The sequence below is a fragment of the Taudactylus pleione genome, unplaced genomic scaffold (genome assembly GCF_031769625.1).
Source record: "Taudactylus pleione unplaced genomic scaffold, aTauple2 ptg000256l, whole genome shotgun sequence".
Classification (NCBI taxonomy): Eukaryota; Metazoa; Chordata; class Amphibia; order Anura; family Myobatrachidae; genus Taudactylus; species Taudactylus pleione.
Window position 1 is genome coordinate 2,393,413 of NW_028284658.1, and position 16,185 is coordinate 2,409,597.

General features: G+C 44.2%; 1 protein-coding gene across 1 annotated transcript in view; it reads right to left on the bottom strand.

Moving 5' to 3' along the window:
- Positions 1–15,848, bottom strand: part of LOC148514870 (bactericidal permeability-increasing protein-like) — a 70,318-nt gene extending 54,470 nt beyond the window's left edge. Inside the window, exons 1-2 of the mRNA XM_088480557.1 lie at positions 15,647–15,848; positions 1,859–1,970 (exon numbers count right to left, since the gene is read on the bottom strand). Coding sequence (XP_088336683.1) covers positions 1,859–1,970; positions 15,647–15,755 — 221 coding nt within the window. The 5' untranslated portion in view covers positions 15,756–15,848. The remainder of the gene's footprint in view (positions 1–1,858; positions 1,971–15,646) is intronic.
- Positions 15,849–16,185: the final 337 nt, after the last annotated feature.

Genomic DNA, 16,185 nt, shown 5'->3' on the forward strand with positions numbered 1-16,185 from the left:
CGTTGTGTCTCCATGCAGTGTGAGCTGAGTGTGTTGCAGTTGGTGGACAGTTTTTTGTTGTTTTAGTTTTACTTTTTTCAAAATCCCCCAAAAATTGTGTGTTCTAAAAATTCAGGCTATGATACAGAATTGTCTAAGTACACTAATGGTCAGTAATTCAAGGGCCACTGCCTTAATATCTGCACAGTGTGTTGCAGCTGGTGGCCAGTTTTTTTATTTGTTTTACTTTTATCAAAATAAAAAATGTGTTTTTTTTCTAAAATATTCCAGGCATGATACAGAAGTGTTTAAGAACACTAATGGTCAGTAGGTCAATGGCCACTGTCATAATATCTGCACAGTGTGTTGCATTTGGTGGCTAGTTTTTTTTATTTGTTTTACCTTTATCAAAATCAAATATTTTTTGTGTGTATTAAATGTACTACAGGGGTGTGTTACCCAATTAAGGGGCAGGGGGTAATATGACCAGCAGGTCAGCCCCCTAATATTTGTAGTATAAGATAATCAATGAATGAATGAATCAATCTTCCACTATATACTCCACCTCCATTTACCTGTACTGCCACTGTGCCTCTAATCTAGTTCTTGATTAATTAAAATATTTTATAACATTGAGGCATATTCAATTGGTGGCAAGAATATAAAAAATCCTGCACCCGCAGGGTTTGCCTTCAGGTGCGGGATTTTTGCTATTCAATTAGGAGCAGGGTTTTTGATTTTTTGAATGCTAGGAGGGTTTTTTGCGCACCTCCAGGGCACGACCAATTTTTCCTAAAATCCACAATTTTAGGAAGAATAGTTGGGAAATGCTCTGGGACCCCGGCAGCACCCCTCCTTATGACTAATTAAGCAATTGGAAGTCAAAATAGCTTAATTAGTCAGTAATACTCACCTTTCGAAGTGCTGTCTTCTGCATCCAGCGTCAGGACCCGGTTTCCTGCAGCAGCGGTGAATATGTCAGTGTGTGAGTGTTTGTGAGTGAGTGTGTGCGCATGTGTGTGATCCCCGGTGTGTATGTGTGTCCAGTGTAAGTATGCCCCCCTGTAATGGGCGCTTGGAGAACAACGTCTCCCAGCAGCCCTTGTGCCTCCCTGCAGCCCTTGGAGCCTCCCAGCAGCCCCTCCCCAGTGAGAAGTTGCAGGGGAGGCCACCAGGAGCCACAGAGACCACCGGAGACGCACATCAGGTAAGTGCCGATTTTTTTCTTTTTTTTACGCAGCGCAGGGTTTTCAGAGCTGAAAACTCTGCAACCACTTTTTTTTAATTGGATATCGAGAGCGCACATACCCACGGTAATCCAAAATTGGGCGCAAGGTTTTTTCCTCGCTAAACTCTGCGCCCAATTGAATATGCCTCATTATATAGTTTATATTAAACTGCTATCTGCCACTGCAGTGCCACTCTGTTTCCTGGATGTGTCATGTTTGAAGTTGAACTGCCACGTGTTTGTGCCACCCACTGCTGTCACTTAGATTTGTCAGCCAGCTAGCTTGATGCAACCTGTTGGTCTAAACTGGATAAAAACAATATTGTGAGCTGTGAGGTGGTCAAAACTGACTGGAATTGAATGTTATTAAGGTTAATAATACTGTAGGAACAAAAACAGGCACAAATTGTGTGATTTTAGTTGTTTTTATCGATTTTTGAAAAAAATACAGATCCAAAACCTGTGAGTGCGACTAAAACCAAAATCCGATAACAAGTTAGAACCAAAACACAGGGTTTGGCCCACATCTCTAATAATTATGGGTTGAAACGTTATACTAATATTGGCCAGTAGAGGGAAGGTTTCTCCTTCCTTGTGATACAGTATTTTGCAATCCTATAGGTCATGTTCAGGAGGTTCTCATCTGCTCACCTGTGGAAACTGTATTCAATTTTCCCCAAAGGACTATGTGCAGAACCTGAGAAGTCTGGAATATGAACCTTAGCAAGCTCTTGTTGCAGAACACTCATTCCCTGCTGTCGGGCTGTGGGGACAAAAGCAATAAGTAAGACATCACTGAACAAGCAGCTTCTGCTGATGATCATGTACTGTACTACTGAAACACTTTTCTAACCATTCTGACATAACTGCCCAGTGTCTGATTGGAGCATGAAGGGCCCACCGGGGGAAGGCAGCGGTAGGAACCTATGCTTAACGGGTGTGGGCCAGCCAACACAGAGGCTTGGCCATCCATTATAGAGGACATAGGATGCAGACAACATGGATACTACAGTGCATGGTTTGTTCATCCGTGGTCCTGCTCTACCAGGTAACTGACCTTGTAATAGAGTAACAATTTATCATTTAAGTGCAATGTTTGAAACCTGACATTAGAAGAGGAGGTGGGGCCCTCAGGCAGTGCGGCCCACTGAGGATTTCCCCTGTACCCTTGAGGGCCAGTCCGACCCTGTAACTGCCACATATAAAACCATACTCTTGTGTAAGTGAATCTGTGGCACATGTCACATGGTAAGCAATCTATAATGATTGCTGAATCCCCTAGCCAATAGCTCTGCATCTAGCCAATCTCATTTTATCCCCCTTCCCCTCTTGCATTCACTGCTGGGGATAATATAGTGTGCAGTAGTAAACCCAAAATGTGTCCATTTCTAAAGGTGCGTACACACGTAACAATTTTTTGAACGATTTAACTATTACGATGTCGTTTATAGTTCAAAAAATCGTTCCATTTCTTAGTTATAACAATGAACGAAAATCGTACAAGCAAGCTCCCGTTTGTAGTTAATTTCAGACTGTCCAACATAACGGTTTTCATTAAGGGAAGGAACATTTTTCGTCCATCGTTGTAAAAATCGTTCAGTACACTTCAAAAAATCATTCACTTTTCAAGGGAAAATCTGACAGAAAATCGTTGGTTACAAAATCGTTACATGTGTATGCACCTTCAGAAATCAAAGCTTACAACAAGTGCTCAGTACACCTTCCTCTGACATCTGATACTCAGCCCATAGTTGCTGACTTTCTAGCTGCCCCTTCCAAAAGGAGACAGCCAGGTCGGCACAGAAGGGGGTGTGCAGTGTGTGTGACAGAGCAAAGGGGGTGGTGCGGGGGCTGTGATGGCATGTTCGCACCATTGAGACCCCTCCTTCCACTTTACGTTGGTGCACACTGCAGCCTCCAGGAGAGTTTAATGCTCTTCCGGGTGGCTCAGAGAGGCACCTGAGATTCAAAAGCCAATTGGCCGCTGCGGGAGAGTAGGCAAGTAGAACAAATAGAGACCCTGCAGCTTTAGGCGCTAAACCAGGGCTCCATCAGAATTTGCAGACCCTTTCACCCAGTGAACACAAGTAATAGACTGCCGATGATCTATTACTATCAAGGCTAAAGAAAAATGCAGGTGGTTACCAGTCAGAGACAACACTTTTCATTTCTTTGGACTAGCCTTTAAAAAAAATTATAATAATTTTATATTTATTGACACCAGGGGGTAAATGTACTAAAGTGAGAGTTTTTAGAAGTGAGTTTTAAAAGTGATGTTGCCCATAGAAACCAATCAGATTCTACTTAACATTTAGCTAGCACCTTCTAGTAGATAATAGCTAGAATCTGATTGGTTGCTATAGGCAACATCACTTTTAAAACTCACTTCTAAAAACTCTCACTTTAGTAAATTTACCCCTAAACCTATCTCTCTTTTCCACATATTTTGTTTGTGTGTGTTATATTACTGTTTTTGTTATGTCACGGTTTTTGGATGAGACCCTTTTGGGCTAATCTAGTTATCAGAAGCTCACTCTTTATGGAGGGAATGAAGACTCTGTTGCCTGGGAAAAACTTTGGCTGACCTTGGAGAGCAAGGGACTCATCTGAGCCTTATGGCGGAGGTGTGCCTAAAATCCCATACCCCTTAAGTGGCCTAGTGGCTACAGGGGTTCATGATATCAAGGGTTCCCTCGTAGAGTTAGCAAAGGGGATCCAAATAATTTTGTTCCACCTAAGGCTTTTTAAGGCTCTGTTATTAGGTAGAAAATGGGCCCTCCAAAGATCCGAGCCCCCTGCACAGTTTTTACATTGCACTGGGTGATTAGGAGTATGCACATCGGGTTAGTGTGCCAGACAGATCCTGGGGACAGTGGCGTAACGTGGGGGGGTCGAGCGGGGCATGAGCCCTGGGCGCAGTCTATGACATGTGCAGTCCGCTGCACTCCAGACTGAAACAAACACATCGCCAATGGCAGTGTGTTTGTTTTAGCACTGCAGCCAATAAGAGTCAGACACACTCTTATTCGCTGCTGCACCCAGTGCTAGAGCCGGACAGGAGTTCACTCATGAGTTCTGTCTTCCAGCTTCCGCACTGGGTGAAGGGAGGGATGTCATGATGTATCTCCCATAGTGCCCACTGCCAACCGGGACGGGAGCAGCCCAGTGGACAGCAGCGGGCGTGGCAGGAGCGGGAATTCAGGTAAGTGTATTTGTCTGTCTGTGTCTATCTATGTTTTATGTGTAAAAGGCAATGCATAGGGGGCATTACTGGGACACTATTTAAGGGGCACTGTATAAATGGCACTGCATAGAGGACACTATATAAGGGGCACTATATATAGGGCATTACTGGGGGCACTACATGGGGGCTGTATAAGGGGCACAGGGACACTATTGGGAGCACTATATAAGCGGCACTACTGTGGGGCACTATATAATTGGCACTGCATAGGGGCACTATATAAGGGGCACTACTCGGAGCACTGTATAAGGGGCACTACTGGGGGACTGCAAAAGGGGCACTGTATATTGGGCACTGCATAAGGGGCACTACAACAGGGAGCATTGCATAAGGGGCACTAATATTGGGGACACTGCATAAGGGGCACTACTACTGGGGACACTGCATAAGGGGCACTACTACTAGGGCACTGCTACAAGGGGCATTGCATAAGGGGCACTGCTACTGGGGATATTGCATAAGGGGCACTACTACTAGGGGTATCGCATAATGGCCACTTCAACAGGGGGCACTGCATAAGGGGCACTACAACAGGGGGCATTGCATAAGGGTATATACTACTGGGGCATTAAGGTGCATATGGAATGGTAAGGAATGTTCCCAGTGACTAGAAATGGTGGTGTGTCATGTTGTGGCCATGCCTCTTGTGACTGTGGCCACACCCATTTTTTTCAGCACATCATGGGTGGCTCTATTTTTCATCTTGCCCTGGGCTCCAAATACCCTAGTTACTGCCTGGGGATATCAATATTATTTTTATTATACTAGCCGGCTTCAAACGGGAGCAATTTCATTTCACTACAGTCCCCTGCATCTCACAACAGCCTCCTGATTCTCACTACTGCCCCTCGCATTTCACCTCAGCATCCTATATTTCACCACAACCCCTTACATCTCACCACAGGCCCCTGCTTCTCACTCCTGCTTCTTACCACAGCCCCCTGCATCACACCACAACCATCTGCATTTCACCACAATCCCCTGCATCTCGCCAATGTCACAACAATCCCCACTGCTGCTGCTTTGCAGCTGGCTGGGGCCCGGCCAATGGGATGTGCTGGGAAGGGCAGGAGGATCATGGATGAGAGATTTGTATTGCAGTTACTGTAAGCATTATCAGCAGCATGTCCCCAGGGCTGCCAAACATGGCGATGAGCAATGTCCTCTTTACAAAAGGTACCCTGTATTTCCTGGGCTCTCTGTTGAGCTTCGTCACAAGACGAAATAGCTGTATCTATTGCGCTTGGATGCCGGGGAGTTTAGCGTGCTTGTGCAGAATCTCGCGATAGTTGGGTAACGTACCCAGGAAACACTGCAGGATGCCTGGAAGCGAGATACGGGGTCTGGGACCGGGATTCGTGGTGTGGACTTGTGGTTGTGGAGAGTGGAGAGTGAGACTAGTAGCCAGTGGTCACCGGAGACGAGAGCTTTCAGTTCAGTAACAGAGCGAGCAGTGCACAATGCACCACCAGAGCTCTGAGCTGGAGGAGGGTGCCAACGGGACTGGAGCAGTGAATGGGTCTGGGACCGGGAGTTGGGAGTGGGGCACTCTTTTACCTTCATTTCAGGGTAAGGACTCAGAGGAGCCACTGTTCCCTATTTGTTGGTATTGGTATGCAACTTTCATTGTTATTGCATAATGTGAACTGGGGGCATGCACAGACAGTGTGGCATATATTACAGTGTACCCCAGTACTTACTGTCGGGATGACTGCGACGGGATTCTGACTGGTGTCGGGATTCCGGCATCGGCATTCTAAGCACTGGCATCCCGGCTGTCAGGACATTGACCAGATTCCATATAAAGATATGTGTATTTCTTACTGCACAAAAAGCTAATCTTTTTCTATTCTATTTTCTATGTAGCAGTCCCCGTGATCCACCCATGTGCCACAACTCCAATGCCTCATGTAAATCATACTTGCCAACTCTCCCTGATTGTCAGGGAGACTCCCTGAACTCAGGGCCGGCGCTACCATTAGGCAGCTTTAGACAGCTGCCTATGGGCGCCGGCCACTAGAGGGCGTTTTTGAATCAGTCTCCCTTTAAACATGAAGGATGTCTGATCGAGACAGCTTTCATCTGCATCAATCTGCCGGAAACGCGAGTGTAAGCAGGTGCAGTCACTGCTCTGTGCTCTCCCCTGCTCTCTTGGCTAGTTGTCACATAGGGTCAGGCTGTGTTGTCACTCTTCACACAGCCAGCCCTGACACCGGACAGCATAGCTCCCATCCCCTGCTGTTTTCTCCCCTTCCCTCACTCCCAGCCTGGCACAGAGTAGCTCCGCCCCTAGAAGAAACAGACTGAGACGAGGAGCTGGCCTGTGCTGGGGTGAGAGCTGCAGCTTCATACTTATTACTGACACACTGGTGGTAAGTGCCATGTGCCTATGTCAGAAATGTAACCTGACACTTGTAATTTACATTTATTTGCTATGTTTTGCTCACACATCTGTGACACTCCTCTGCTGCTGCTGGGGGCTATTTATCTATCTATCTATCTATCTCTGTCTGTCATATCTATATCTGTCTGTCATATCTATCTATCTATCTATCTATCTATCTACCAGGTCTTAAAGTGGTCCTGGAGAGGTGGTGGAACTCATCTTCCCCACCGCCTACTCGTCCTTCCCCCCCTCCCCTCCGCACGCTAGGTGGAGCTACTCTGAGAGGCCAGAACAATGTGAAGAAGTCCTGTCCTTTACACACACACACTAGTGTGTATAGCACAGGTTCTCAAACTCAGTCCTCAGGACCCCAAACAGTGCATGTTTTGCAGGTCTCTTCACATAATTACTAGTAAAACAGTTAGCTGCAACTGTGGATCTTTTAAAAAGTGTCAGTGACTAATGAATACACCTGTGCACATGCTGGGTGACCTGGAAAACATGACCTGTGTGGGGTCCTGAGGACCCAGTTTGAGAACCACTTATAGGAAACTTTAAAGTGAATGGCTGGGGGCCGCCTAGGCCCCAGAAGCTTTTGGGGCTATGACAGTGTGAAATACATGTTAGATGCTTTTTTTTTTTAGCACTCCTGGCATCAGCTGAGTCTCATATGTTAGATCATTTAAAAAGAAAAAAAATTCTATATCTCACCGTCTCTTCAACACCATTTTCCTGTGTTTCACAAGCATCAGCCCCCCCCTGCATCTCACCAGCACCATTCCCATGCCTTCACTCCAACACCATCCCCCTGTGTGTCTCCAGCTTACCCCCTTGTGTCCCTCACCATTAGCTCCCTGCTCCTGTGTCCCTCACCATCAGCTCCCTTCCCATGTCCCTCACCATCAGCTCCCTGCCCCTGTGTCCCTCGCCATCAGCTCCCTGCCCCTGTGTCCCACACCATCGGCTCCCTGCCCCTGTGTCCCTCACCATCAGCTCCCTGCCCCTGTGTACCACACCATCAGTTCCCTGCCCCTGTGTCCCTCACCATCAGCTCCCTGCCCCTGTGTCCCACACCATCAGCTCCCTGCCTCTGTGTCCCACACCATCAGCTCCCTGCCCCTGTGTCCCACACCATCAGCTCCCTGCCCCTGTGTCCCACACCATCAGCTCCCTGCCCCTGTGTCCCTCACCATCAGCTCCCTGCCCCTGTGTCCCTCACCATCAGCTCCCTGCCCCTGTGTACCACACCATCAGTTCCCTGCCCCTGTGTCCCTCACCATCAGCTCCCTGCCCCTGTGTCCCACACCATCAGCTCCCTGCCCCTGTGTCCCTCACCATCAGCTCCCTGCCCCTGTGTCCCACAGCATCAGCTCCCTGCCCGTGTCCCTCACCATCAGCTCCCTGCCCCTGTGTCCCTCACCATCAGCTCCCTGCCTCTGTGTCCCACACCATCAGCTCCCTGCCCCTGTGTCCCTCACCATCAGCACCCTGCCTCTGTGTCGCACAGCATCAGCTCCCTGCCCCTGTGTCCCTCACCATCAGCTCCCTGCCCCTGTGTCCCTCACCATCAGCTCCCTGCCCCTGTGTCCCACAGCATCAGCTCCCTGCCTCTGTGTCCCACAGCATCAGCTCCCTGTCCCTGTGTCCCTCACCATCAGCTCCCTGCCCCTGTGTCCCACACCATGAAATATAGGAAAAGAGTTTCACAACATTGGGCGCTGCCTCATATAGCAGCAGGTAAGGTAAATATAAGTCACCAACTTACAAATACAAACATATAACATCAAAAAGTGACCTTACAAATCCGTGCTAATGAGATGTTCTTGGATAATGAACCTTTTCACAGATTCCAAACGTATCTCAATGAGTCCATATGTAAAAACACAGAGAAAAAAAGAAAAAATATTCTTTTGTCAAACAATAAATGTTCAAAAATATTCTACACCTCAGGTGTCAGAAATAGATGAGGGAGTGATATTAGTCCCAACCAAGGACAGCTGTAGATCTTGAGAGAGTATCCAAAATATCCATATAGATGTACCAACACCGTGATAAGACCAAATAGTGCTTACATGTAAGCTTACATAAGAAATGCAGGAAACAAGTACTTAGCAGTTTCTTTGCACGGCCCTTTTTCACACAACACAAATCCACTGGTTGTTCATACGAATCGAATCCACAAGGCCCCAAAAAAATATCTTGTCAGTTGCTGGTATCTGAGTCACTGTTATTACTGAGACAAAGTCCAAATTCAGATCAGGGGGTAATAGTTTTATAATCCCATTGGCAGAGAAGAGGAAGATTAACAAAAAAAGTTACAAGGGGAAATTTGTCTGTGTCCAACACCCAGGAGCTCAGACAGGAGACTGTCCCACAGGCAAAGCATGAGCAATCTGAAAGGTTTACCATCAGCTCCCTGCCTCTGTGTCCCTCACCATCAGCTCCCTGCCCGTGTCCCACACCATCAGCAGCTTACCCCCCATATCCCTCTAGCAGCTGCTCCCTGCCCCTGTGTCTCCTCTCCCACCAGCAGCTTATCCCCCTATGTCCCTCTAGTAACAGCTCATCTTCGTGCCTGGCCCGGCCCTTGGTCTTCGCGGCTTCTCAGTGCATTATGTAGCCGTTGTGATGGCATGACGTCACATACGCTGTGCCGCAAAAGGATCCGAAGGGCCACAAAGTGAGTGACAGGAGGGGCAGGCAGCGGGCTGAGGAGGAAGAGGAACACAGAGCCGGAAACCGAGGATAGGGAGGCAGCCGCCGCCAGTCAGAGTGGAGGGGGAACTAGTTCCACCTACAATTAGAGGTAACAGGACTCAGTTCCACCCCATTCCTGCCCACTTTAACTCCTGTATTTATCTATCTCTGTGGCTGTCATATCTATCTATCTCTGTCTGTCATATCTATCTATCTCTCTCGATCTGTCTGTATATCTCTGTCATATCTCTCTCTCATATATCTATCTATATATCTGTCTGTCTATTTCATATCTATATCTCTCCATCTGTCTATCTCTGTCATATCTATCTATCTTTGCAATTTGGCTACAATTTGCATTTTTTTGAGTCTGCACATTTTTTACTCAGATGCAGTCTGTACTAATAGGGAGCTGGAATCAATTTGTATGTGAGGGGCTGAGCGGAGGGTTTGGGGGAAGCAGGGGCGGCATAGTGAACCTTAAACCCTTGCAACGGCCCTGCCTGAAACAGTAGCAATCTCCCTGACGAGTCTAGCAATCTCCCTGATTGCACCTTACCCCCATTATGAAGCTGTTATACAAAAAAACACAACAGATATAATATATTTTATATATATAGATATATATATATATATATATATATATATAATTTTTTTTTTTTTCTCAAATGGGTTCATTAATATCATTTCCCTGCATTGGTTATAAGGCACAATGATCCCTATGGCTACATGCATTTCTGAAAAATTTCAGAGTGATAGATCTTGCAAACTGCTTTGGGGCTCGTTTACATTTGGATGTAAGTCAGTATTATGACACGCCTCTCAGATGTAGTAGTACACACCCAATTTACCGTCACGCTCATACTTGTTGCTTTCACAATCTCCCTGAAATGCTTTTTCAAAACTAGGCAAGTACAGTATGATGTAAATATGATATAGATCAAAAAAGTAAATAAACTCAAGAAAAACAAACGTGTCTCTCTGGTAAAGTCTGTATCACATTAGTCTCCATCATTCTGTAGATGACATTCAACAAATCAGTGAGAAACAACTTGCAGACAGAAATGACTGCCCAGCTGTGAAATGCCCACACCTAATGCCAGGCCCAGACCATTCAATGATGTGTTTAGATAAGGGACTACTAGTTTCTCCCTTATTAGTTTGTCATGTCCCATATTATTGACTCAAGTACATTAGTGCCAGTCTGGGCTGATGACCAAAATTTCCAAATATACATGTATTCATTATGTCAGCGGTGAATTCCCAGTATGAGCACACACTGCTTATGACTCATGTCCCAGGATTACAGCACACTGATTGGGCATTTGCGGTTTACTTGGTGATTATTCAAGACCTTCTTTTATAATGTAGCCTTTAAAGCCCTTTGACCCAAAATTTCTCCTAGTCAGACAGTATAACCTATTTTAACATTTCATCCAAAACATGCTTTAGCATGATAGTGGTATACCCCTTGTTGTAGCCCTGCTTAAAGGGGTTTTACAACATAAAAGTAAATTTTACAAAAATAACTTTCCTTACTAATAATATTACTTTGGTAGGGCTTTCTCAACTAGGGCCTTTATTATACGCTGTATTTATCAGATTCCCAGAACTTACGTATAGACAGTACTCTCTGCATTGCAGGAGATATCTCACACAGTGGCTCTAATTAATGGTGGAGATTCTGATAATGGCAGAAAACGTCTTCTCAAACTTCTAAGTCTAATCGCAATAAACCATTCTGAATTCTATGGAATTTCTTGAAATTGATTACAAAGTAAAGCACGAGCATGTTGAGCAGGTTCTAATTTGTTTCAATCATGTTTGATCGAAAATGGAAAGATTTTAACTGTTTTTAAATGGGAACGGCAAAACAGAAATGCAAAAGACATAATATGAACTTTGAACACGCACTTTAAATCTTTTTACAATTAATAATAGTATTTAAAAATATAACAGTTAAACAATTAGACTTTTGATGCGAACAGGAACATTGAACCTCAAACGGAAACCTTGAGCGTGAGCCAAAAAATTTACAAAATAGAGCAGCATTTATTGAAGCTTTTACTCCCAACGTTTGCGCAATCATCAAACCAGTGAAACTGAATCCACATTTTAAACTGGTTTAAAATGATAAAGCATAAATATTAAAAGCTTTGGCGCTATTGTGTCTGATCTCTCTTCTTTGGAGGGAGATAAGGATCCAGGGATTGGTAGGGTCGCATCTATTTGTAAGTACTGGTACTATGCTAGTTAGACAGGTTTTTTAAAGTGAAAACAAAAACTACAGAAAGCATTTCTGAAGAGATATAATTTATATATTCCATTATAGCTCAATAAATAAAATGTATGGTAAAAGCTTTATAATGGGGTTTAGTTTGCCTTTAAAACACTTGTAGCTTGCTGAAAAAAAATACACACTATTTAATAGACATAAGAAAGTTGCTAGGATTGGGGAGATGTTTGGCGGAGATAACAGACAGAGCAAAGTTCATAGACAACTATTTCTCGGCATGTGACTCATTTTGCTCTTTATTTAACCATTTAACTGACAATTTATTTTCCAAAAAACGCTCTGAAAGTGTCATCTTTTCTTTTTTATGACTGAATTAGGTCAAGAACATCTTTTTAAAACTTACTGTATCCAACACGATTTTATAAAAAAAATTATAATTTTTTTTAAACACTATACACCATAAAAATAGCAAATTCTATGGTATACTGTAGTAATGGTTATTGACAGTTACACCATCGATGGCAGCCCCAGCCGATGTTAAGCAAACATTGGTGACTGCGGTCTCAAACAATCGATTATTATTTATCGATGGGGCAACCAAAGATATAAATCATCAATTGTTTTAGACCGCAGCCATCAATGGTACAGTATCGGTGCCAGTCAGCAATATATATAGCCAGGGCTCTGCTGTATAAATACATGGGTTGCTTGCTGCCTGGCAGGACCAATATACAGGAGCTGGGGCTGTCTCTAGATAATTGGGCGGGGGGGGGGGGGAGAGTTACGTAGGAGAGGAGGACAGCCGGCTGCTAGCGTGTACTTGCCCGGCAGCTGCTCCATCCTTTCTGCAGCCGCCAGGCTGTCACTATCTAGGTGGCGGGGAGAAGAGGATTTGCCTGGCCGCTTCTCCGTCCTGGACCACTGCGGGCTGTTAGTCTGATTTGCCCGGCGGCTGCTCCGTCTCCTCTACTGCCACCGGATGAGGGGACCCGCCGGCACGGGACTGCACGAGCACTGCTTCCAGCAATGATCGGCACAGGGGTAGTATCCAAGGGAGCAGAGGGACCAGGAGGTCCCACTGAGATTGGCGGCTGATGGAAGATTAACTGGGCGTTTCTGACTGGTCGCATCAGATGCGATCATGTCAGGGAAAGCCCAGCCTGGTGTGGTCACATCTAATGCGACCATGCCAGGCAAGTGGTTAAGCAAAACACAAGCCCTAGAATATTGCATCTCATTTTAGATGGAGCAATAAATGGCTTACACAATATATAACTCAACTCAAATGTACAGTCAGTGTTTGCAGCAGCAGTAAAATATCTTTCTGTAAGGGTTCTATTTATCAAAGACATCCTATTTTCCCATGATTTATGGCTTCTGTTTATTCATCAAAGGCAAAGTCTCCTCCTGGTAAGAACTATCATTGGCTATAGCTTGCTTTAGCTATCACACGTGGCCTCCTGCTATGTTTTCCGCTGTCATCCAATTACTAATGCCATCTCAGAAAGATATTAGCCTGGGGTGCCACAAGAAAAAATATATTATTATTAAAAACAAAAAAATATTATTTGTTTTTATCAGTTTTACTTTTTTTAACAATTATCTTATTCTAGAAAGCAAAACTCGAGTATAGGCTTCCAGTACCAGTGTGTATGCAAAAGCAGGCACGTACTGATTGACAACTTCTTGGCCTGGCGAGCATTAGGGCAACTCTTACCACTTGGTCAGAGCAAATTTCCTTTGGTGGATAATCACTTGCATAATAACCATAATGGATAAATTTACTAAAATGAGAGTTTTTAGGAGTTTTAGAAGAGATGTTGCCCATAGCAACCAATCAGATTCTACTGTACTTAACATTTAACTAGCACCTTCTAGAAGATAATAGCTAGAATCTGATTGGTTGCTATGGGCAACATCTCTTCTAAAACTCACTTCTAAAAACTGTCACTAGTAAATTTACTTCATAGATTGAAAACCTTCAAATGCTTGGTTAAGTGTATAATGGCTATGTAGTTATTATATAGACATTTAACCAGGCATGCCTACCCTCCCGGTTTTCGCGGGAGGCTCCCGATTTTTCGGGTAACCCCACCCCCCGCTCCCACGGAAGGGTAGGCATTTCTTCCGCATTCTGCCCACTTCCTAGTGAAGTGGGAAGAATTAGGAGAATTCCTGCGGCGATCGCGGGTCTTCCCGGGCTTCTCCCGGGAAGAGATAGTTAAAGGTAGGCAAGTATGCATTTAATATGTGGTCATTATAATGTCGAGACCAGAGTGTCTATAGCATACCTCCCAACATGACCCTCTCCAGGAGGGACACCATGCTCTGGTCCTGTACTTCCCTGGTAATTTATGATTGGTGGAGGCTCCAGAAGCGGGGCTGCAGCACAGTCCAAAATTCAAATAGGGGAGTCGCACCAACTGCCAGTAAGTTCCAGCCAGTGGCGTTTGGCAGTGTGTGAAATGATAGTTGGTGCGACTCCTCTATTTGAATTTTGAACTGCGCTACAGCCCCACCTCTTACCAGGGAAGTCCAGGACCAGAGCATTGTGTTCCTCCTGGGGAGGGTCATGTTGGGAGGTATGCTATAGTTATGATGTCCACATGGTTAAAATGTCGACATCTAACATGTTGACATTAGGGTTAGGTTTAAGAATTAGTTGTTAGGGTTAGGGATACCTGAAAACTGGATTTTTGACATTGTGACATGTCAATTGTGTCAACCATACTTGCCTACTTTTGAAAAAGCATTTCAGGTAGATTCTGAAAGCAGCACCTATGAGCGCCTTTTACAGTGGGCGTGTACTGCTACATCTGAGAGGCGTGTCATGAAATTGATTTACATCTAAATATAAACGAACCCCAAAGCAGTTAGTAAGATCTACGTGTTGAAGAAAACACACTGATACTTTTTAGAAAATGCATAGGGATCATTGTGCCTTATTACCAATCCAGGTAAATTATACTGCTTTTTCTTTTATATAACAGTATCATAATGGAAGTAAGGTGCAATCAGGGAGATTCCTAGACTCTTTAGGGAATCAGGGAGATTGCTACTATTTCAGGGAGTCTCCCTGACAATGAGTGAGAGCTGGCAAATATGGTGTCAACATGGCGAATGTCGACATAATAAACATGTCAACATGTTCACTGTCGACATGACTATGTTGACATTAGTGTGTTGCATGCTTGCTTAGTTTTGAAAAAGCTTTTCAGGGAGATTGTGAAAGCAACGCCTATAACCGCGGTGGTAAAGTGGGTGTGTACTGCTACATCTGAGAGGCGTGTCATAATGCTGACTTACATCCACATATAAATGAGCCCCAAAGCAATTAGTAAGATCTACTTGTTGATGAAAACACACTGATACTTTTCAGAAAATGTGCCTTATATAACCAGTGCAGGGAAATGGCACTTGACTTTTGAATGTCTATATCACGGATTCATTTTCTTCCTCAAGTATATAACAGCTTCATAATGGGGGTAATGTGCAATCAGGGAGATTGCTAGACTCTTCAGGGAGACAGGGAGATTGCTACTATTTCAGGGAGTCTCCCTGATAATGAGGGAGAGTTGGCAAGTATGGTGTGTTGACATTGTGAATCCATATAATAGAATTGCTTCAACCAATGAAACATTTTACAATCACATGTGGCCATAAATACACTGAAACACAATGCATCGTACAAATATACAGTCACAGAAGCAAATACACAAACTGGTATATAACATAAGGTGCACAAATTAACAGGTTTTGCAATCATTTCAACAAAGAAATAATTTTTGCCTTTCAAAAACGATCTCTTTAACTCCCTATTGGTTAATTATCTCATATATATGAAAAAAACTGCATTTAGCTGATTTTATCACATACCATAATCCAGTCCTTTCTGGGTGAGTCTCACTACAAAGCCAGGATTCACAGCACCTGTAGCACTCAAACACATTGCTATGGAAAAGACCAGGAGATAGGAATACGCCATGTCTGCAGTGTAAGTTGCTACCTGGCTGTCTTTTACCGTTTGTGGTATAGATGCAATCACTACATTTATATAATCTCACACAAAGTGAAACTTAAACAAGGAAGTATAATGGAATGAGGAAGTGTCAGTCAGCCTTACAGAAGAAACGTTCCTGGTGCATGCAGAGTGTACAACTGTTCGTGACACTTTTTTTCTAATTCTATTTGCTACTACTCACAATCTTTTTATATTTGTCAATACCCATATATTAATGTAGTTATAACATACAATAAAATATATTATTACCTTAATTTATGGCAACTGCATCTACTTTTAGGAACAATTACCCCTGGATGTAACCAAATTACACAGGAATACTCCTCGTTCCGAATTAAAGAGTTTTTATTGTTTTGTTTTTTCAGGAAATCATTATGGTTATTTAAGTGGTGAA